The 24631-nt window shown below is 42.1% G+C and overlaps 1 protein-coding gene across 2 annotated transcripts in view; it reads left to right on the top strand.

Moving 5' to 3' along the window:
- The window catches only part of LOC143277922 (uncharacterized), a 38313-nt gene extending 14778 nt beyond the window's left edge, over positions 1-23535 (top strand). Inside the window, exons 5-10 of one of the 2 annotated variants that reach the window (XM_076582899.1) lie at positions 895-1093; positions 3066-3324; positions 6460-6604; positions 14534-14613; positions 19162-19252; positions 23202-23535. In XM_076582899.1, the coding sequence (XP_076439014.1) occupies positions 895-1093; positions 3066-3324; positions 6460-6604; positions 14534-14613; positions 19162-19252; positions 23202-23350 (923 nt within the window). In that variant the 3' untranslated portion in view covers positions 23351-23535. Of the gene's footprint in view, positions 1-894; positions 1094-3065; positions 3325-6459; positions 6605-14530; positions 14614-19161; positions 19253-23201 lie in introns of both variants that reach the window. The other variant, XM_076582898.1, reaches the window with a different exon arrangement.
- Positions 23536-24631: the final 1096 nt, after the last annotated feature.

Genomic DNA, 24631 nt, shown 5'->3' with positions numbered 1-24631 from the left:
TGACGGCTGGGAGGACGCGGGTTCGAATCCCAGCGGAGGTGGGTTTTTTGGCCCGTGGCCGGCTCCTACCCAGAGTTGAGTGTGCTGTGGGCTTAAATGGGGAGACTGGGACCACACAGTCGAGTGTCATCCACTTCAAGGATGCGTCTTTGGGTGTGTTGCTCTAATTACCTGACCAACACTGCAAGTGTCTGTATCTCTCGGGCCTGGTTAACGCCGGGATATCATTATGACAGGAAGTGTAGAGTACAGCCTTGTCTCACTGTCCCAAACCAAAATGGACCTCCATAGCAACATCGTCATCATCATCGTCATCCTCCTTCTCCTTCATCATCATCAATATAAACAAAATAGTCTCAAAGTCTGTGACCTTTCATGCCCTGCTCTCATGGTGACCTCAGTTTCGATACCCCTCCACTTCCGTGCTTGGGGTGAGTCCTGTCAATGTCGTCAGTGTCGGCAGATTCATAGGGGGGCTGTTGTTTGAGGGACGTGGTGGTGGTCTCCACTCTGGGAGAGACGCTCACTCAGTCTGGCTCCGCGACTAAGCCATTATTGTCGTTAGTAGGGGGCTTAGTAGGTGGTGTCCTAAGTGCGTTAAAACAGAACAGGCACCACTGAACACCACCGAAGTGACTCAGCAGCAGTGCAGGGTCTCCTCTGATGTGTGGCCTCCAGGCGACCTAACATTGATGGTTCCCTGTGGACTGCCGACGCTGGAACTGCGACGGACGAACCCGGGTGTGGCCGTGTATGGGGGAATCTAAATGAGCGGCGTGGGAGTAATGCGCAGATGATGGGGCAGCAAAAAAAAAACCCACAAAAAAAACAAAAAAACTTTCCCCTGTACCTACCTGTCATATTTTTGTTGTTGTTGTTGTTGATTTTTTTCAGGCCAAATTTTCAACGGAGAATATGGCAGCGACTTGGAAAATAAACTGGAGTCAGAGTTTGATTCCGTGAAGGAACGCAAAGAGAGGATCTTGGTGGCGAAATACAAGTGGAGCAACGCCAAAATCCTTCTGCAGCATGCCGTGAAGCAGCTGGGGGTGGCCAGTACCAAGTGGATGGAGATCTTAAAGGTCGAAAAGAGGTGAGCGTTCGAGTCTCAGAAGGCGAAGGAGAAGTTTCAGTTTCAGTTTCGACAGCGTGAGGAGGCGTCATAGCATTCGGTTAACTCAACATACGCTACACCGCATCTGTAAGACATCGTAAAGGTGAAAAAGACGTAAGTGTTTGAGTGTCAGAACGTGAAGGAGAAGTTTCAGTTTCAGTTATTCAACTTGAGGAAGCGTCACAGCAATCAGACAAAATCTACATATGCTACACCACATCTGCTAGGCAAATGCCTGACAGTGGCATAGCCCATTGCACTTTGCCATTACGCTTGAGTGCGTGCATATGTAGTTGTGTAACGGTCAGAGTGGGTTTTTGTCTGCAGAATTTTGCCAGAGGACATCACTTTCGTTGCCAAGAGTTCAGCTTTTTTTCAGTGCGCTGAAACTGAAAGCGTCGGAGAAGAACCATTCTAACTTCGTCGTCTTATTTTATTTATGTATTTATTTATTTATCTTATTGTTATTATCATTATTATTATTATATTATTATTATTATTATTATTTATTCATTTATTTATTTATTTTATTTTATTTATTTATTTTTTTAAATTATATTATTATTATTTAGTTAGCTAGTTATTTAGTTATTTATTTATATGTTTATTTATTTTTTTATTTTATTTTATTTTATTTTATTTTGTACGCTTATAGTTGACTTCATCAAGTTTTTGCGCCTTATACATATTATTATTGTTAGTGGTAGTTTTTTTTTTTCTTTTCTTTTTCTCAAGGCCTGACTAAGCACATTGGGTTACGCTGCTGGTCAGGCATCTGCTTGGCAGATGTGGTGTAGCGTATATGGATTTGTCCCAACGCAGTGACGCCTCCTTGAGCTACTGAAACTGAAACTGAACTCATATTTGTGTACCTATCAAAGTGAATTTCATTTACAGAGATTTGCCAGAGGACAGCACTTTTGTTGCTGTGGGTTCTTTTTTTTTTTTTTTTTTTTGTAAGTATGTGCTGCACACGGCACCTTGGTTTATTTCTGTCTTTCTTCTTTTCTTTTTTTTCTTTTTTTTTTTTTATCACAACAGATTTCCCTGTGTGAAATTCAGGCTGCTCTCCTCCCTTGGGAGAGCGCGTCGCTACACTACAGCGCCACCCATTTTTTTGTATTTTTTCCTGCGTGCAGTTTTGTTTGTTTTTCCTATCACGGTGGATTTTTCTACAGAAATTTGCCAGGAACAACCTTTCGTTGCCATGGGTTCTTTTACGTGCGCTAAGTGCATGCTGTACACGAGACCTCGGTTTATCGTCTCATCCGAAAGACTAGCGCCCAGACCACCACTCAAGGTCTAGTGGAGGGGGAGAAAATATCGGCGGCTGAGCCGTGATTTGAACCAGCGCGCTCAGATTCTCTCGCTTCCTAATGACCAGACGCTCAGTTTGATTTTCCAGTCAAACTTGGGAGAAAGGGCGAGAGCGGGATTCGAACCCACACCCACTGTCAGATAAGCGTCTTAACCATTCTACCGCGTTGCTGCCTTGGGCTTGGAACAGGCATGGACAAGAGTTAGAGGCATATTGGTATGGTTTTGTTGTTGTTGTGGTTGTTTTTGGTAATAAGTCAATTTGCTTGGTCAAATCCAAACCTGAGTGTAGAACAGGCTGAGATGGGAATACCGGCATTCACCACAAGGTCAAGTGTCGTCCTCTTCACAAAATAATTTGTGTGTCTTTGGGAGGAGTTTTGCGAAAATTTTACCAATCAGCTCTGCAGGTGTTCGTCTCCCAGGCCTGGTTAGTGTGTGGCTGCGTTATGAAAGAAAATGTACATTACAACCAGCGTCTTAAACCTGGCAGGTTTCCCAAGCAAAAAAAGCTTTCATGTTCATTCATTGTAAATACTTTTTTTTTCCTCCAAATATTTTGTTTTTGTTTGTGTGTTATTGTTTTATTAAAGGGATAATGGAAAACGCATTTTTCTTTTCTCTCGCTGGTCAGTAACGTACAAGGCAAATACTTCCTGGCCACCGAGACGCGCAACAACATCATAGCAGCTGCTCAGAACATCACCGCTGCCCAGGGCTACCTCAACAACATCAAGTTTCCCTACTGTGAGAAGGAAGAGATCAAAACGCTGAACCGGGCGTGCGAACATGTTTTCTCAGACATGCAGAGCAACAGTCGTCACCAGCATGCCCATCAGTGTTTCCACGTCACGTATCGTCGGGCAGCCGCTCTTCTGCAGTGGTTTGAGAGTGTGAGTGTTTCGTCTGTCCTGGGTTTTTTTTCTTCTTCTGCGTTCACTCGTATGCACACGAGTGGGCTTTTACGTGTATGACCGTTTTTAACCCCGCCATGTAGGCAGCCATACTCCGTTTTCGGGGGTGTGCATGCTGGGTATGTTCTTGTTTCCATAACCTACCGAACGCTGACATGGATTACAGGATTTTTAACGTGCGTATTTGATCTTCTGCTTGCATATACACACGAAGGGGGTTCAGGCACTAGCAGGTCTGCACATATGTTGACCTGGGAGATCGTAAAAATCTCCACCCTTTACCCACCAGGTGCCGTCACCGTGATTCGAACCCGAGACCTTCAGATTGACAGTCCAACGCTTTAACCACTCGGCTATTGCGCCCGTCAAAGTGAGTCTATGTTTTAACCCGGTGTTCGGTTGTCTGTGTGTGTGTGTGTCTGTGTCTGTGTCTGTGTGTCTGTGTGTCCGTGGTAAACTTTAACATTGACATTTTCTCTGCAAATACTTTGTCAGTTGACACCAAATTAGGCATAAAAATAGGAAAAATTCAGTTCTTTCCAGTCATCTTGTTTAAAACAATATTGCACCTCTGGGATGGGCACAAAAAAAAGAAAAGAAAATGAAGCCTAATTATATGCAAACTGCATTTACTGTTATATTTATATTTTTTGTATTCTCTAAACTTGGCACTTTGATCTGGTATTCTGACCCAACAACAAGAGCAGTCATTATTAGCATTTTTTGTTCAAACAGGAACTTCTTTTGCTAAGCATGGAAGTTTTATTTATTTTGCAAACATTTTGGTGCAGAGTATAAAAGGGAAATTACTCTGTAATTAATGCTAGGGGAGTTAATTTGCTTTAAACTGATCTTTCTCATCTTAAACATTACATTTTGAAATTATAATCAATATATAAAAAGCTTGGATTTTTTTTTTAAAGTGTATCACAAGTGAGTCTTGAAGGCCTTGCCTCTCTTGTTTCTTCTGTGTTCGTGGGCTGCAACTCCCACGTTCACTGATATTTACACGAGTGGGCTTTTACATGTATGACCGTTTTTGCATTTGTATTTATTTATTTTTTTTTTTTTTATCACAACAGATTTCTCTGTGTGAAATTCGGGCTGCTCTCCCCAGGGAGAACGCTTTTCTATGCTACAGCGCCTCCTATTTTTTTGTATTTTTTCCTGCGTGCGGTTTTATTTGTTTTTCCTATCCTAAGTGGATTTTTCTTCAGAATTTTGCCAGGAACAACCCTTTTGTTGCCGTGGGTTCTTTTACGTGCGCTAAATGCATGCTGCACACGGGACCTCGGTTTATCGTCTCATCCGAATGACTAGCGCCCAGACCACCACTCAAGGTCTAGTGGAGGGGGAGAAAATATCAGCGGCTGAGCCGTGATTTGAACCAGCACACTCAGATTCTCTCTCTTTGTTGTTGTTGTTGTTGTTTGTTTGATCAGTGGAAATATGAGCAGAATGCCAAATATTTTGCTTTCCTGAGATATATGTGTGGGTTAAGGGTGGGTGTTTTTCTTGATCAGCAGAGATGTCAGTATCAGTATCAATAGCTCAAGGAGGCGTCACTTCGTTTGGTCAAATCCATATACGCTGCACCACATCTATGCCTGACCAGCAGCAAAACCCTTGAGAAAAAAATAAAATAAAATAGAAATAAATAAATAAAAAATAATAGATAAATACATATAAATACAACTACTAATGATAATATTTATAAGGCGCAAAATCTTGATGAAGTCAACTCTAAGTACACAAAAAAAAGAAGAAAAAAAAAAGACAACAATGATGATAAATAAGCAAACAAATGTAAAACATGCAGACACACATTCAGAGATAATGAAAGTATTTTGTGAAGTAAAGTGTCCCGCTTTACACCCTCTTGCTTAGTACTTCAGCCTTTGGGCGACCGAAGCTTGGTCGACTTTATGTTTTTTGCCTTTTGCAACTCTGTTGCTGGCTTTGATGGAGTCTCCCGTCAAACCGACGGATGAGTAGGCAGGCAGGCTTATCTGTCGGTGTGTGTCCTCATATGGGAGAAGAGGCCGATTCTGGATGCGCAGCACTTCCCACAGGTGTTGCAAGGGAAAACGTCTCCAGAAGTTGAGCCCTGCTTCCTTCGCTCATGCTTCTCCTTAATGGCCAGCGTTCTCTTGTTTTCAAATGTCTTTATGCCACTAGAGCACAGCATCCTCCAGTGAGAGCGGTCATGGGCATCAGTTTCCCAGGAAGCGATGTCTGTGTCACAGGCTTTGAGGTTTGTCTTCAAGGTGTCCTTGAAGCGCTTGCAGGGTCTTCCAAGTTCATGGTGGCCTTCCTTCAGCTGGCCACACAAAAGCATCTTTGGGATCCTGCTGTCTGTCATGCGGACAACGTGTCCTGTCTAGCGTAGCTGGCTATAGCAAGTCAAAAACTGCACAGTCAGGGACCCTGTTTAAACCTTTATTTGGCGAAAAACAAATGAATGAACTGAACCAGAATAAGAGCTGAAAAACTTATTTGGGCATTAATTAACTCACGGCAAGTTTTCTCCCTTGCTTTTCCCCACAGATGGCCCATTTGTAAGGGTTTGGAAAAAAAATTACAATTTTTCCATCATGTAGAAAATGATGCCAATTTTTCACCCTGAATCACCATACCCACGCTCGTTTTCTGCACTTTATTCACTTTCTTCTTCGTCATCATCCACCTCTTCAATGTCCTATTCTACAGTTTGTACCATTTCAAGTACTTCAGCAACACTAAAACATTGCCGTCGCTGCCTTGTTCACTCCACAACATTTTGAGAACCTGCTTCAGATGCCACTTTGCTAACAAGCTGGCACGCGAGCAGGCGACCGGTCAGCGACTTTGTCAGCGTGTGTGCGAGACAGGCCACACATGACAGGCTGGCCAATCATACCATTTGTTTGTAGAGTGACCCAGAATAGCGCACTCTGCTTGGCTAATCACAAAATCATGTGTACAGAGCATGATGGATTTTTATTTTGGGGGAAATGCTATTCCATTCCGTCATCCGAATCCAAATACATTTTATGCAGGAATGCTCATCCGGAGAGAGTTAAGTCTGACTCTTGTGAAAATCCCCTCAAATACCAAACAATATCTTCCCTACAGGTGATCAACAACACAATAGCCAAGGACCTGGAGGCTGCCAAAAAGGAACTGGCCCCCGTGGAAAAAAGCCTTCGAGAGGAAAGACTGCGGCTCATCAAAGAGAAGCTTGGCTCTGACGCTGACAGCATCGTTCTGCCAGAATCGGGTAAGCTGGTTATTCAGTGCTTATTTTTTCCTCCTTTAAGTTTGATTTAAATTTTTATGTTTGTTTTGCTGGATTTTTTTGCCTTTACAGTGTTTTGTAAAGAATTAATGATATATACTTAGGGAAGAAGAAGACAAAATTGACCGCAGGATTTTTCAAAACAAAAAACTAAAGTTTATGAAAACCTTTTTGGTGGTAGATGAATCCTCATTGTTTAGTGCGATTTGTTGGTGTTTTGTTGTTGTTGTTGTTGTTGTTGTGTGTGTGTGTGGGTGTGTGTGTGAGAGAGAGAATGTATTGCACAGAATGGTGATCAGCAATTGTTTAGTGTGCATGGTCCATCAAAACAGAAAGTAGTGAGATGTCATCACCCATTTCTCACAAAGGCTTTCCAATCTCACACTGTCCTCTTGTCGTCACTTGACAACGGGCCCATGGTTTGAAACATCATTGCCCACTAAACAAAGAGGATTCATCTACCACCAAAAAGGTTTTTATTTTTTTATAAACTTTAGTTGTTTGATATATACTTAGTTTCACACCTGAATGCATAACAAAAAGGAAGTGATAAGATGAAAAGTGGAGAGAAAAAAAGAAAAGAAAAAAGAAAGATCAATGGAAACTGTTCTTAGAATATTGTTTCATACAACACTAATTGATATGAGGATTGAGTGTGTTCAATTCATGTGCCTGGGCCAAGAACAACAAGGTAATATAATAATATTAATACAAGTATACTGTGGAAACAAACAAGCAGATAGAAAATAAAAGAGAACATACCGACATATTCCAAGAACAATGGAAAAAAACCCAAAAAAACAATGAAAAAAAGATCAATGAAAACTGTTCTTAGAACAACAAGGTAATATAATAATATTAATATAAGTATACTGTGGAAACGAACAAGTAGATAGAAAATAAAAGAGAACATACCGACATATTCCAAGAATATAAAGACGCCAGTTAAAAGTCAAACAGCAGTGCAGGGTACATTGGGAAAACACCAGAATGAATGAAATATCATCAGAAGTATTAACTCTCTCCATACGAACGGCGAAAGAGACGACGTAAACAGCGCTTCACCCCAATTACCATCATCAAAATATTGCAAGCGGAAGGCTCTTACACTGAAGAGGTGAATGTTGACAAAGAATACCACAATTCTGACGACGGAAGCTAAAGGTTGGGTCATTCAGACACCCACTGGACATCCGAGGGGTCTGTGTAGAGGAGAAGAGAGGACTGGCCATACTGAGTGAGTTAATTCATTCTGTGGCGTTCACATTATTTCGCACACAGTTAAGGAAGAAGAAAAAAAATGGACAATACGTGAGATGAAAACAATGTGTGTAAAAATATTGTTCAAGAATACTTGTATTATTTCCAAGAACACAATATTAGGGTGAGAAAGAAGCAATGATCAAAACATCACAATATTGGATTCACTGTGTGAAGGGAAGCAACTCATAATGTTATTCCAATGTTCATAATCAGACAGCTGATCGCTCTGTGCTGTAATCTGATTTATATTACGGATGTGTGTTAACTCAATCTTGATAATTCCCCCCCCCCCCCAAGGCCAGTTTCAATTTCAGTTTCAGTAGCTCAAGGAGTTGTCACTGCGTTTGGACAAATCCATATACGCTACACCACATCTGCCAAGCAGATGCCTGACCAGCAGCGTAACCCAACGCGCTTAGTCAGGCCTTGAGAAAATAAAATAAAATAAAAATAAAATGAAATAAAATAGAATAAATGAAAATAAAAATAAATGAAAATATATAAATAAAAAATAAAATAAAATAATGATAATAATAATAATAATAAAGAATAAAATAAAATAAAATAACAAAACAAAACAAAAATATATATTATGATGTGTGTTAACTCAATCTTGATACCCCACCCGACCCCCCCACCCCCAAGGCCAAATTGATTAAGCGCTTCCAGATTTCCACTTGAGAAAAAAAAAAAAAAGAATAAATGTTTATATGTGAAGGGAATGAAATTAGTGCAAATAGATTTTTATTTTTTTTTTTTTTTTAAAGGTAGCATGCACATTCTTTCAAAGAAAATATGAACTCGGCTCAGTTTTTGTTATGCATTCACTGTTGCCTATATCCCCCTCTCTGTCTCTGTCTCTGTCTCTGTCTCTCTGCTCCACACCCCTCACTGTCCCTGTTTGCTTCATCTCCCCACAAGTGAATCATGTGTGTTCCTGTATATCATATGTGTGTGTGTGTGTGTGTCTGTGTGTGTGTGTGTGTGTGTGTCTGTATGAATCAGCAAAGGAGGTTCAGGATCATACAGAGAGGAAAAAGTGTGTGAAGAAAAACTATTTATGAATGGAGAACTATTTCTGTATATATATTGTTTACAAATATCAAGGCTTTTAATATTTTCCCCCGAATTTTTGTTGATAGTTAATAATTATGTGTGTATATCTTCCTCAAAAAAAAAAAAAATCTTGATGGTAAATACATTAAAATATCTCCCTCACTATAGGAAAAAAGAATGGTTGATTTTGTTGTTGTGTGTGTGTGTGTGTGTAGTTTTTTTTTAAATGACAGCCAGTGTCACCATTTATAACAAGCAGTCTATGCCTATCGATCACATGCATGGATTGAAGTTTATCTACATTTGTTGCACTTTTTGTTCTTGCAGATTTCCAAGGTATGCATAGCTCAGTTATGTCTCTTTTGCACTCTTTTCTTTCTTTTTTTTTTGTTGATGTGTTCCTTATACTTTAATAAAGGAACATCTGCCTTTTTCACACATTTCTGACCAAGCAAAATCTGCGGAGTTGCTGCCCCTGAGCAGCAGTCAAAACTACAGGTTGAGCAGTGTAAAAAGCCTAAAATCAAAACTGGGAAAAAAAAGTTAAAAAAAAAAAAAAAAAATCAAACACTACATTCACAGGAAGTTCAGAGGAGTAATGTCCCCTGACGCTCTTGGGCTGTGAACTCCTGACTTATTCCACTGCCTGTGGCAACAGTCAAAACCAAAAGAAGCAGCCACCTTAAAATGCAAGTTTTCATTTACGAAACACGGCAGGAACTTTGCAGGACCTGACGATTTTGTCGGTTATGGTCAGAAATGTGTGAAATGTCTTCCCCCATCATTGCTTTACTTTTGGGGGTAAGAAAAAAACCCAACAACCTTCAATCTTCAATCTTCAAATTGGAAGGTCAGCCGTCATTACTGACTATTAATGACCTGTGTGCGCAGAGGAGTAATAAAAAAAACACAAAAAAAACAACAAAAAGCCTTAATCAGAACCTAAGTAGACCTATCTTCCTACCGGTTTCAGTAGCTCAAGGAGGCGTCACTGCATTCGGACAAATCCATATACGCTACACCACATCTGCCAAGCAGATGCCTGACCAGCAGCGTAACCCAACGCGCTTAGTCAGGCCTTGAGAAAAAAAAAAAGGTGAATAAGTAATAGATAAGCTTACATAAATAAATGAATAAACGAGGGGGGTTGACAATGAGAAAGAACATGTATACATATTCCCTCCCACCGTCACTCGCAGCGTCCCTCTGGAGGATCAAAAAAAAAAAAAAAGGGGGGGGGGGGGGGGGGGGGGGGGGGGGGGGGGGAGACTGTGATCTTGTTCAGCTCCCTCTTGAAAGCTGCCAAGGAAGGGAACCTCTGCTGTTGTTGCAGGCCGGGAGGTTTGGTGGTTCGGGGAAGGTCATAGGCTCAGTCTCCTATGAGAGATACAGAGATGAGATTATATATATATATATATATATATATATATATATATATATATATATATATATATATATATATATACACTGTATCTCTCACTCAGAGTTAAATGTGCTGTGAGCTCAGATAGTAAACTGCATGGGGATGATCACAGGGTTAGGTGTGATCTACATGACAGCTGCTTTTTATTTTGTGTGTGTGTGTGTGTGTGTTGTGTGTGTGTGTGTGTTTGTTGTGTCTGTGTGTGTTGTGTGTGTGTGTTGTGTGTGTGTGTGTGTGTGGTACAGGTCTGATGAAAACTCGGAAAGCATCACACATGTCCTTGGCCTGTTTGTTTTTGTTTTGTTTTGTTTTTTTTGGGGGGGCGATATTATTACTGCAAGGGAGTTATATTATTATCATTAGTTGTGTGTGTGTGTGTGTGTGTGTGTGTGTTGCTTTCTTTATGAAATATACTTTATTTTGTTCTGAGCATTCCTAACTTGACACTGTCATCATTTTATTGAGTCTGGAAATGCGCTGCTGTTGTTTGTATGCGAGTATTGATTTATATGCGTGAAAACGCTGGACGTTTTTGCGGGCAGAGTTTACAAAAAAAAAAAGAAGAAAAAGACAACAAAAGTTTGCTTTCAGCTGGATCATGTTATATGCTTTGAGTGGCATTTGTTTATACTGGAAATCGCAACATATGAATATTATGCATTGTTAATGTCATTACTATGAGTATGGAATTAAGCATTGTGTCAGATTGAAATGATCTCCACAGCAGCAGCAGAATCCTCACTCGGTCCCATCACCCACCATTATTTTACTTGCCAAAAACTTTCTGTACAAATGCAAATTCAATAACTCTCTCCATACGAACGGCGAAAGAGACGACGTTAACAGCGTTTCACCCCAATTACCACCATCAAAATATTGCAAGCGGAAGGCTCTTATACTGAAGAGGTGAATGTTGACAAAGAATACCACAATTCTGACGACGGAAGCTAAAGGTTGGGTCATTGAGACACCCACTGGACATCCGAGGGGTCTGTGTAGAGGAGAAGAGAGGACTGGCCGTACTGAATGAGATAAACAACCACCATAACTCAATGCATTTAAAACACAGCTCAGATACAGACACAAAATCGAAGAACACGCATCTTATATACTAATGAACCATCATGCTTTCCGTACAAAGTGGAACAGTTACCTTCCAAGTATGGAAACTGTTACCTAATCGCAATTTTGCATGTTCCATAGTTATCATTCTGTGTAACAGTCCTTGTTTTGTACTCGCAGGTCTTTATTTATTTTTTATATTTATTATTTATTTATTTTTTTGAATTTTTATTGTTGTTGTTGTCTTTACAGTGTGATTAACCGCAAGCTTTCTTTTCCAATAATGTAGAAGTGGTTTACTCATTGCTCCTTTATTTTGATATTATAATGCTACCACTCGCTTTCGCCTCATCCTTGATTCCATTGCTGTAATAGTTGACATAATTGATGCTGTTGCTATGTTTACAACTGGTCTCTTTATTATCAATGTCATCTTAAATCATCATGATTGCTGCAATCCAATAATGTGTAAACATTGATTGATGGAATGATTGGAGAAGTTTGGGGGTTTTTTGGGGTTGTTTTTTTTGTATTGTTGATGTTGTTGGGGGGTGGGGGCAGGAGGGGGAGGAAGGGAGGGGGGTGGGGGTGGGTGGGAAGGAAGCATTCGGATGGTGGTGGTCTTCTGTCTAGGGGAGGTCTCTTTATATAAGTTACCACCCTCACACCCTTTTTTTTTTTGTTGTTGTTGTTGTTGTAGTTTTGGATCATGTGATTGTTGTGTGCCCTTTGTTTGTATTTTGAAATGGTTTTCTTTGACTGGAAAAGGGTTGAGAGAGAGGAAGAAGGAACGTGTCCATGAAATACCACTTTTGTGACCAATTTGTATTTGTATTTCTTTTTATCACAGCAGATTTTTCTGTGTGAAATTCGGGCACCCATTTTTTTGTGTATTTTTCCTGCGTGCAGTTTTATTTGTTTTTCCTATCGAAGTGGATTTTTCTACATAATTTTGCCAGGAACAACACTTTTGTTGCTGTGGTTTCTTTTACGTGTGCTAAGTGCATGCTGCACACGGGACCTCGGTTTCTCGTCTCATCCGAATGACTAGCGTCCAGTCCACCATTCCAGGTCTAGTGGAGGGGGAGAAAATATCGGCGGCTGAGCCGTGATTCGAACCAGCGCGCTCAGATTCTCTCGCTTCCTAGGCGGACGTGTTACCTCCAGGCCACCACTCCACAATGACAGGCCTTGCACACAAGGACACACACTTTTTTTTTCATAAACTTTATTTGGTTTCTTTTCTTTGGGTTTTATTTTTACTTTTTCATCCCTATATTTCATGATCTGAGATTTATCTTTTTACTGTGAAAACACTGGCTTTTTCTTGTCTGTTGTTCATGTTCTGGGATTGTCTTTTTACTGTGAAAACACTTTTTCTTTTTTGTGGTTTATGTTCTAGGATTGTCTTTTTACTGTGAAAACACTTACTTTTTCTTTTCTGTGTTTCATGGTGAAAGAAACTCCATGGGGAATGTGCTTTCTCTTTCATTGGACCTGTCATCTGGAACAAACTCCCTTATTCTGTCCGACACACTCAGTCTTTGTCGTCATTCAAATCAGCTCTCACACCTTTTCCACAGCTGTTATGATTAGTTTTCCCACCCTGTATGTCTGTCTGCGATTGTTGGTGGGTGGAGAGAGGAATGGGGTTGTATCGGTATGAATGCCTGGTGTGTGTGTGTGTGTGTGTGACCTGTTTATTTTGCGATGCGTATAGGCAAATGAATGCTATGAAGTGTATCTGCATCAATGTATGTGTGTGTAATTGCATTTGTAAACACTCTGGGCTCTCCAGAGATAGGGCGTTCAGATATTCATTCTTCTTCTTCTTCTTCTTCTTATTATTATTATTATCATGTTCAGTGATTGTCTTTTTAGTGTGATAACACGACTTTCTCTTTCCTGTGGTTCATGTTCTGGGATTGTCTGTTTACTGTGAAAACACTGACTTTCCAGTATTACACGGTATGGGGTTGTCTTTTTACTGTGAAACCACTGACTTTCTCTTTCCTGTATCACATGGTATGGGGTTGTCTTTTTACTGTGAAACCACTGACTTTCTCTTTCCTGTATCACATGGTATGGGGTTGTCTGTTTACTGTAAAACCACCGACTTTCTCTTTCCTGTATCACATGGTATGGGGTTGTCTTTTTACTGTGAAACCACTGACTTTCTCTTTCCTGTATCACATGGTATGGGGTTGTCTGTTTACTGTGAAAACACAACCAAAGTGGGAAAGTTTTTGCACGCCCTGTATACGTTAATTCGTTCATTCATTCCTTCTTGAAGGGTGAGGTGGTTGAGTGGTAGAGCGCTGGATTCTCGCCAGAGTGTCCTGAGTTCGATCACCTTGTTTCGGGTTGATATTTTTCCGATCTCCCAGGTCTAACATTTGTGCAGACCTGCTATTGCCTGAACCCTCTATGTGTGTGTGTGTTCGCACTCAGAAGAAGATCAGATATGCACGTTAAAGATCGTGTAATCCATGTCAACATTCAGTGCGTTATGGAAACAAGAACATTATGCACATCAAAGATCTGTGTAATCTATGTCAGGCATTCGGTGAGTTGTGGAAACAAGAACATACCCTGTATACACACACCCCAAAATGGAGTATGGCTGTCTGCATGGTGGGGTAAATAAATAAATGGTCAAATACATAAAAAAACAACAACCCAGTTATATGTCTGTGTGAGTGTGCGTGTGTGTGCATGACTGAAACCTTGCTGAATGACAAAAGAAACTGAATAAAAAGATTACCGGGAAAACAGGTTAGATAAATACTTTTAAAAAAAATACTTCAGGTACTCTGTCATTGTCTATCAGATTTTGGTTCATGAAGGAATGTGCTACTCGGAAGTAGAATTCATTTTCTGTTATATATCAACTGGCTAAGATTTGTTGCATTTGCACATTTAAACTTTCTTTTTGCCTTACTCTTCATGTGATCATACTGTATATTTTTTTAGTGGAGAGTGTGTGTGGTTGGGGTTTAGCTAAACTGGACGATATGCTAATCTGGGCTACAAAATGCTGCCAGCACCATACATCCATGCATTGACTTGCAGGGTGAGCACGCTTTGCTGTGGTTTTGTTTCAGCAGACAGTGATTTCGACGAGCAAGCAGAGGACCCAGAATTGTTGGCTGTCTGCCAGGCGGAGAAAGTGGAGGGCTCTGACAATGTGAGTCCTCTTGAATTAAACGCACAGAATTTATCAAACCATGCAGTTGTGGCAGGCGAGAAAACGGTCGAGACTAAACCTGTAGGTGGTGACTGACTTGTCCTATGAAGAGAGTATCCCGACGTTTCGGGCCCTAGGCCCTTCTTCATGGGGGAGAAAAATAGAGAATGGAGAAGAAAAGAGAGGGCAAAACCAAGACAGAGGTAAAACTAAGAACTGTGAGGAGTAATCAGAGAGAAAAAAAAACACACAAAAAAAAAGAGAAAAAGGTGAGCAATATTTACAAAGGAAAAGAAGGGGGGATGGTTAAACACTGGAGGGGGGGAGGGGGGGGGTGGAGGTGGAGGTGGAAAAAGAGAGTTGTGGTTCGCCAAAAGATGAAAAGATGCAGTTGTGGTTTTTGTTTGTTTCCTCTGGCCTGGCTGACCAAAAAGAAGCCATTTCAGAGCTGTACACCCTTCAGTTCTTAAAGTCTTAACTCCCGAGAGCAAGGTTTCGGTTCTAGCTCCGCCCCTTTTCTCTGCATTCAAATTTTGTATTACGTGTAGCTGACACATTTTGTACTTTCCAAAGTCAATTCAGGTCTAGATTGGAAGCTGCTAGGCAAATCTCGCTCTCTGCCATAAATGAAGCCAAACCGTAGCTTTATTAGGCTTTTATTTTGAATAAACCTTCACCGACGTCACAGTGTCAGACTCTGGTGAGAAACTGGCTTGATTCAAATCGCCCGCCATTTATAGTCCGGTTCAGGCTTTAAAACATGTCAAAGAGAAAACGAAATAGTGTTATAAGGTCAACTAGAACGGAGTGTTGGTTTAGTGATAACGCGTCCTTCCAGGAAACGAGAGAATCTGAGCACGCTGTTTCGAACCCCACAGTCGCCAGTATTTTCTCCCCTTCCACTAGACCTTGAGAGGTGGTCTGGATGCTAGTCTTTTGGATGGGACGATGAACTGAGGTACCGTGTGCAGCATGCACTTAACGCACTTAAAAGAACCACTGTAACAAAAGGGTTGTTCATGACTAAATTGACTATATTCTGTAGAAAAATCCACTTTGATAAGAAAACCTGAAAAAGATTGCAGGCGGAAAACAGTACCAGAAAATGGGTGGCGCTCTCAGTGTAGCCAATGTGCTCTCCCTGGGGAGAGCAGCCGAAATTTCACACAGAGAAAGCAAAGTTGTTGTGACAAAAAGAGTAATACAATACAATTGCCGTCAAAAGAGGGCGCTAGCCAGGGGGACAAAGGGGACGTTACCTATTTCCGGGAGGTTATCGGCCGTAGTTCTCTCATTTTCTCCGCATAGGCGGATAGTAGTTTGCGCAGGACAGGAATGTCAGACCCCTGCCGGAATCTGCACTAGTTGGGTCACGGTAAGTATGTTATTTAAACGTAATTTTAGATAGAAAATTTCCTTTTAAAAGTTTACCCACGTCTCCTACTGTACGACTTGAAATGCAATTAATCAGATTAACACACTGATGCTGGGGGTAGACGAGAAAGGGGCGCGGTGCGGGCGATGGAGAAATAGGTCAGGAAGAGAGAGATGGGATGGGGGGTCGGGGGGGGGGGGGGGGGGGTTCTGGAAAAAAATAGGTCAGGGAGAGAGAGATGGTGGGGGGTAGGATGGAGATATAGGTCAGGGAGAGGGAGATGGGGGGTAGGATGGAGATCTAGGTCAGGGAGAGGGAGATGGTGGGTAGGATGGAGATATAGGTCAGGGAGAGGGAGATGGAGGGTAGGATGGAGATATAGGTCAAGGAGAGGGAGATGGGGGGGTAGGATGGAGATATAGGTTAAGGAAAGGGAGATGGGGGGGGGGGGTAGGATGGAGAAATAGGTTAAGGAGAGGGAGATGGGGGGGGGGAGGGTGGAGATATAGGTCAAGGAGAGGGAGATGGGGGGTAGGATGGAGATATAGGTCAAGGAGAGGGAGATGGGGGTTTAGGATGGAGATATAGGTCAAGGAAAGGGAGATGGGGGGGTAGGATGGAGAAATAGGTTAAGGAGAGGGAGATGGGGGGGTAGGATGGAGAAATAGGTCAAGGAGAGGGAGATGGGGGTAGGATGGAGATATAGGTCAAGGAGAGGGAGATGGGGGTAGGATGGAGATATAGGTCAAGGAGAGGGAGATGGGGGTAGGATGGAGATATAGGTCAAGGAGAGGGAGATGGGGGGTAGGATGGAGAAATAGGTTAGGAAAGGGAGATGGGGCGGTAGGATGGAGATATAGGTTAAGGAGAGGGAGATGGGGGGGGGTAGGATAGAGAAATAGGTCAGGGAGAGGGAGATGGGGGGGGTAGGATGGAGATATAGGTCAAGGAGAGGGAGATGGGGGTAGGATGGAGATATAGGTCAAGGAGAGGGAGATGGGGGTAGGATGGAGATATAGGTCAAGGAGAGGGAGATGGGGGGTAGGATGGAGATATAGGTCAAGGAAAGGGAGATGGGGGGTAGGATGGAGAAATAGGTTAAGGAAAGGGAGATGGGGCGGTAGGATGGAGATATAGATTAAGGAGAGGGAGATGGGGGGGTAGGATAGAGAAATAGGTCAGGGAGAGGGAGATGGGGGGTAGGATGGAGATATAGGTCAAGGAGAGGGAGATGGGGGGGGGTAGGATGGAGAAATAGGTTAAGGAGAGGGAGATGGGGGGGTAGGATGGAGAAATAGGTTAAGGAGAGGGAGATGGGGGGGTAGGATGGAGATATAGGTCAAGGAGAGGGAGATGGGGGGGGGGTTTAGGATGGAGATATAGGTCAAGGAGAGGGAGATGGGGGGTAGGATGGAGATATAGGTCAAGGAGAGAGAGATGGTGGGAGGTGGGTGGAGATATAGGTCAGGGAGAGGGAGATGGGGGGTAGGATAGAGATATAGGTCAGGGAGAGATAGGGGGGAGAAGGGGGATGGGAGAAAGGATAACTAGGACAGGGAGAGAGAGATGGGGGTTAGGATGCAGATATAGGTCAGGGAGAGTAGGATGGAGATATAGGTCATGGAGAGAGATATGGGGGGTAGGATGGAGATATAGGTCAGGGAGAGTAGGATGGAGATATAGGTCAGGGAGAGAGAGATGGGGGGTAGGATGGAGAAATAGGTCAGGGAGAGAGTGATTGTACGTGGGAAGATGGAGAAATAGGTCAGGGAGAGAGTGATTGTACGTGGGAAGATGGAGAAATAGGTCAGGGAGAGAGAGATTGGATGTGGGAAGATGGAGAAATAGGTCACAGAGAGAGTGATTGGACGTGGGAAGATGGAGAAATAGGTCAGGAAGAGAGTGACTGGATGTGGGAAGATGGAGAAATAGGTCAGGGAGAGAGTGATTGGATGTGGGAAGATGGAGAAATAGGTCAGGGAGAGAGTGACTGGATGTGGGAAGATGGAGAAATAGGTCAGGGAGAGAGTGATTGGATGTGGGAAGATGGAGAAATAGGTCAGGGAGAGAATGACTGGATGTGGGACGATGCAGAAATAGGTCAGGGAGAGAGTGATTGGACGTGGGAAGATGGAGAAATAGGTCAGGGAGAGAGTGACTGGATGTGGGAAGATGCAGAAATAGGTCACAGAGAGAGTGATTGGACGTGGGAAGATGGAGAAATAGGTCAGGGAGAGAGTGATTGGATGTGGGAAGATGGAGAAATAGGTCAGGGAGAGAGTGATTGGATGTGGGAAGATGGAGAAATAGGTCAGGGAGAGAGTGACTGGATGTGGGAAGATGGAGAAATAGGTCAGGGAGAGAGTGACTGGATGTGGGAAGATGGAGAAATAGGTCAGGGCGAGAGTGACTGGATGTGGGAAGATGGAGAAATAGGTCAGGGCGAGAGAGATGGTGGGTAGGATGGAGAAATAGGTCAGGGAGAGAGTGACTGGATGTGGGACGATGGAGAAATAGATCAGGGAGAGAGTGACTGGACGTGGGAAGATGGAGAAATAGGTCAGGGAGAGAGTGACTGGATGTGGGAAGATGGAGAAATAGGTCAGGGCGAGAGAGATGGTAGAGAAATTGGTTATGAAGAGAGGTTGTCATCATAATCATCATCATTGTTTGTCTTTGTCATTATAAATTTTGTTGCTGCTGTTGTTATTATCGTTAATATCATCATCATCATTTTTTTTATCAGTATTGTTGTAATCAGTAGCAGCAGCTGTGGCATCCATGATAGTGATATCATTACCATCATCATCATCATCATCATCATCTCTTTTTAAAAAAAATCTTTTTCATTATTATCAATATAAAAAAAAAATGTCATTGTCATTATCATTATGATCAATATTATCATTATTATTTCGATAATTAATATTGTTATCATTATCACATTATTAGTATTCATATTAGAGTAGTATTTGTTATCATTGATCATTATGTTTAAAATTATTATTATCATCATCATCATCATCATTGTCGTCATCATCATCATCATCATCATCGTCATCATCATCATCATCATCGTCGTCATCGTTGTCGTCGTCATTGTCGTCGTCATCATCATCGTCATCATCATCGTCATCATGCAGTACATGATGTTGGACTGTGTTGCGTGACAGACTCTGGGTGTGGACGACAGTTCGCCCAAAGCTCCGACCCCCCTGCCCCTCACCGAGCTGGCTCCTGCCCCATCCCAGGAAGATCTCTTTGGTGAGTGTGCACGTGGCTCAGTGGTCTCAGCTCTGGCCGGGGACGAGACCGTTGTCTTCTTATTCTTAATAATAATAATAATAATGGATACTTATATAGCACACTATCCAGAAATCTGCTCTAGGTGCTTTTTACAAAAAACGCTTTTGATAACATAAAACATTATATCTATGTTACATACACACACCAAAATGTGACCACACACACACACGCACGCACGCACGCACACGCACACGCACGCACGCACGCACACTGCATACATACATTTTAACGTACATGTGTATCTAACAGCTACCCTAACACATACGCACACATAGGCAGGCACAAACTTACATAAACGCACGCACACACAATACACATTCATATACATGCATGTAGTTATGTACACATACATAGGTATACACACATAGTCAAGCACACCTAACGAAAAGGAAGTGGACCTGCCACAATTACTGATTGCTTTGTTGTTGGTGTTTTTTTTTCAGTCTGTCTTATGTCCTACCCTGATGATATAATGATGAGGGGTATAGTAAATATTCTTCTTCTGTGTTTTACGTTGACATGGATACTTATAGATAGCTGCATATCTTCTGTCAGAGACGAAATTCTAAGCACTTTACGAACAGCATCATTTCCCACAATAGAGGCGAATGACAGCTGCCATTGGGCGCTCATCATTCGTTTCCTGTGTTATTCAGTCAGGTTTGAGTTGCGCACACACACACACACTCGCACTCTGGTAAGCAGTTCAGCTTGCATCATTGTTTGTTTCACTGCCAGCAGTTACGTACCTTCTTGCCCAAGTATTTCAAAGAGAATAATAATTCTGCAGATGATTTTTGTAAAGTTATTTCTGACGAGGTTCTTATGGTCGAACTTTCACAGGCATTAGTTCATAGCCCTATTTCTACATTCCTTTAATGCACTTCAGAATTGTGTTAATGGTTTCTGATTATTATAATTATTATTATTGAATTGTTACTGTTAAATGTAATTGCATGTTAGTTATACCCCATGGCACCCTCCCCCCCCCCCCTTTTTTTTTTAAATTATTTTTTTTTATAACGTCTAATATCACTGATAGTGGAAAGACGCTAAACAAAAGAACGAACACGCACTCTTGCACAGACATGTAACATTTTACGTTACAGCGGTTTTGTTTATTTACCCTGCCACGTAGGCAGCCATACTGGGTAGGTTCGTGTTTCCATAACCCACTGAACGCTGACATGGATGACAGGATCTTCAGCGTGTGTATTTGATCTTCTGCATGAGTATACACACAAAGGGGGTTCAGGCACTAGCAGGTCTGCACATACGTTCTTCTTCTTCTTCTTCGTTCGTGGGCTGCAACTCCCACGTTCACTCGTATGCACACAAGTGGGCTTTTACGTGTATGACCGTTTTTACCCCGCCATGTAGGCAGCCATACTCCGTTTTCAGGGGTGTGCATGCTGGGTATGTTCTTGTTTCCATAACCCACCGAACGCTGACATGGATTACAGGATCTTTAACGTGCGTATTTGATCTTCTGCTTGCATACACACACGAAGGGGGTTCAGGCACTAGCAGGTCTGCACATAGGTTGACCTTGAAGATCAGAAAAATCCTCCCATAACCCACCAGCTGCGGCAGGGATCGAACTCAGGCGGGGCAAGACTCCAGCACTCTTTGACCACTATTTGACCACTGCACACATTTTTGTGGACTGCAACTGTGGCATCCATTCTATCGGTGACAAGGCTTTCCACTTCCAAGGGGCGTAAGCTGGGGGTATATCTGTGTTTCCAGGTGGGATTTTCAATGCGTGTATTTGATCAGATATGTATATGTAAATACATGGAAGGGTTTAACTCTCTCCATACGAACGGCGAAAGAGACGACGTTAACAACGTTTCACCCCAATTACCATCATTAAAATATTACAAGCGGAAGGCTCTTATACTGAAGAGGTGAGTGTTGACAAAGAATACCGCAATTCTGACGACGGAAGCTAAAGGTTGGGTCATTGAGACACCCACTGGACATCCGAGGGGTCTGTGTAAAGGAGAAGAGAGGACCGGCCGTACTGAGTGAGTTAAGGTACCAGCAGACATGTTGCTATGGAAGAAAGGAAACTGGTCAGCAAATTTTTGAAAGACCAATTAATTGTCCTTCTTCTTCCTCTGCATTCACTCGTATGCACACGAGTGGGCTTTTACGTGTATGACCGTTTTTACCCCGCCATGTAGGCAGCCATACTCTGTTTTCGGGGGTGTGCATGATGGGTATGTTCTTGTTTCCATAACCCACCGAACGCTGACATGGATTACAGGATCTTTAACGTGCGTATTTGATCTTCTGCTTGCATATACACACGAAGGGGGTTCAGGCACTAGCAGGTCTGCACATATGTTGACCTGGGAGATCGTAAAAATCTCCACCCTTTACCCACCAGGTGCTGTCACCGTGATTCGAACCCGGGACCCTCAGATTGACAGTCCAACGCTTTAACCACTCAGCTATTGCGCCCGTCCAGTTAATTGTCCATTTATTGGAAACTGAACAAGTTTGTGACAGACATTATAACTTGTTTTCTGTACGTACAGGGTATGTTTTTTTCCCCCTAAATTTTGTTCCAAGGACATTTAATGAAAATCAACAAATTAAGCGTATGATTGGTATTGACTGGAAGATGGATAGATTGAAAATAATATGTAAGAAAGTCTTGGGGTCGTTCATTTCAGTTGGTTTTATACAGTGACAATATTGTTGGGAATCTGAATCTTTCAGCCTATTTCTGAGTCAGTCACGGGACATTTTTGTTTTCCATGTACCTTTAACTCACTCAGTACGGCCAGTCCTCTCTTCTCCTCTACACAGACTCCTCGGATGTCCAGTGGGTGTCTGAATGACCCAACCTTTAGCTTCCGTCGTCAGAATTGTGGTATTCTTTGTCAACATTCACCTCTTCAGTGTAAGAGCCTTCCGCTTGTAATATTTTGATGATGGTAATTGGGGTGAAACGCTGTTAACGTCGTCTCTTTCGCCGTTCGTATGGAGAGAGTTAACATTCTTGCAAATCTCCTGGAGATTGCACACTGCCTTTCTGGCAGCCTTATCTGCCCGCGCATTTGAAAAAAAAAAAAATCTGAAGGAGGGAAGACATTCAGCAGAAAGTAACACGGATTGATATTCATAAGAAATGATTGACTTGCTGTGAACGTGTTCTAAGATACTTGACAGTTTGTATTCCTTGACAGCTTGTGTAAGATCTTAAGAAATGAATGATAATACTCCATGATGATGACCAACCAGTGTATAATCCAGCTGCTTGGCTGTTTCTATCAGAGTATTTATGGTGTTTGTTTGTTTTTTGTTTTGTTTTTTTGTTCTTTGTTTGTTTTTTCTTCTTTATAAATGTCCATTAAGATGCTGTTGTTGTTGTAAAATGTCAACCTATCAAAATGGAATTTAAAAAATGTTTAAAAAAAACAAAACAAAAAAAACCCCAAAGTAACATGGATGCCTTTGATCGAGAAAAGCGTGTAACGTGTTGCATAGGTTAGCTTGGAATGCGTAACGGAAGCTGACAAGTGTTTAGACATCCTTCCTGCCCCCTGTGTTGTTTGCAAAATTTGAAAAACGAAAATCCGACTTTTTCTTGCTTTGTTTAATATATACTTGATGTAATAGTTCCAGAATGTTTGTGTATGCATGTGTGATAACACTATCATGTGTGTATGTGATATTATCCGATAGCATATACGAGCATGGGTATGCGTGCGTGCATGTGTTGCTCAGTTGGGCATATTCGCCATGTATAGTGACATAATTTATGTTTGAGTGTGTATGTGTGTGTGCATGTTGGCAGTGCGTGTGTACCATTGCACGCGATTTGTGTGCACACGCATATGTGTGTGTGTTCTTGAAGCATTCAGCTAACAAACACGCATGCGCTGTTCTCCAGGCAACATTGAGCAGCTGAAGCAGCAACACGAGAAGGAGATGGCGGAGTTCGAGAAAGCTCAAGAAACAAACAAGGCTCGCATGGAACAGGGTTTGCAGGAGAAGCTGGCCGCGAGACGCAACCGCCGTGCTCGTATGGGCGCCGACTGAGCTCTCTCTGCCCGGCAGACGTGGATGGTTTCTTGTTTGACGCTTCAACATAGCAGAGTTCCATCCTCCGCCGACTGAGCTCTCTCTGCCCGGCAGACGTGGATGGTTTCTTGTTTGACGCTTCAACATGGGGTTCTTCTATCCTCCCCCCTTTTTTTTTTTCTTTTTTTTTTCTGGGGAGGTGGGGTGGGTGTCTGTGTGTGTGGGGGGGGGGGGGGGGGAATTCTGTGCTTTTCACCGGCGGTTTCATTTTTTTCCTTCTCTCCCCTTTATGTCTCTGGGTTTATCTTCTTTTATATATATATATATATATATATATATATATATATATATATATATATATATTTTATATATATATTCAATTCTTTCATGTAGGTGTCCTCTGCCACTCTTATTCTGTTTCTTTTTTTTTCTTTCCTTTTTTTCTTTTTTTTTTTTTGTCCCTATGTTTATATGTAGGTATCCTCTGGCACTTTTATTCTTTTTTTTTTCTTTTCCTTCTTTTCATTGTCTCTTTTCTGCCCATTTCTCTGATTTTTTTCTCTTTTTGATGGTGGGTTTGTGTGTATGTGTGTGTGTGTGTGTGTGTGTGTGTATATTTATTTTTTGTTGTTGTTGTTGTTGTTTTTCCAAGTCTTTTCCTTTACTAATGTTCTCTTTTTTTTCTTCTTTTTTTTTTGGAATGAGTGTATAATTGTTAATGCTTGTACAAGTACTTGGAGAAAATCTTCCTCCGTCATTCTTCAATGTATGTTTGTGCTCTGTGTGTGTGTGTGTGTGTGTGTGTGTGTGTGTGTGTGTGTGTGTGTGTTTGTGCTCTGTGTGTGTGTGTGTGTGTGTGTGTGTGTGCTGTCCCTTGATGCCTCTTTTGGCCAAGGAACTGTGGGGAATCAAAACATGTTGGGTGGGTTTGTTTTTTTTCAGGGGGTGTAGGGGGGTGGGGGTGGTTTGTGACCGGGCAAGACAGGTCGTCTTTTCACTGTTAGCCGCACGAAATTTGTCCAAGCAGAGCAAACCGATAGGCCTAGTTTGCAATCAGTGTGACATGGTATCCAGTATATGAATCACCAAACATGGAGTATAATACAAACTCCTCCTTTTCCCTCAGTAGGCTGGTTTCACTTTCACTTTCACTTTGAAGGAGGTGCCAGAGTGTGTGAACTGATACAATTACGCTACACCATGTAATATTATGTAAATGGAGTCCAGACAGAGTGCTTCTGTGTAAGCCACGTTTATTCCGCCAAGTTCCGATTAACTGGAGTTATTTCCCTTAGCTCG

This window comes from Babylonia areolata, chromosome 35, assembly GCF_041734735.1.
Source record: "Babylonia areolata isolate BAREFJ2019XMU chromosome 35, ASM4173473v1, whole genome shotgun sequence".
Taxonomy (NCBI): Eukaryota; Metazoa; Mollusca; class Gastropoda; order Neogastropoda; family Buccinidae; genus Babylonia; species Babylonia areolata.
This window is presented reverse-complemented; position numbering and strand designations above follow the sequence as displayed.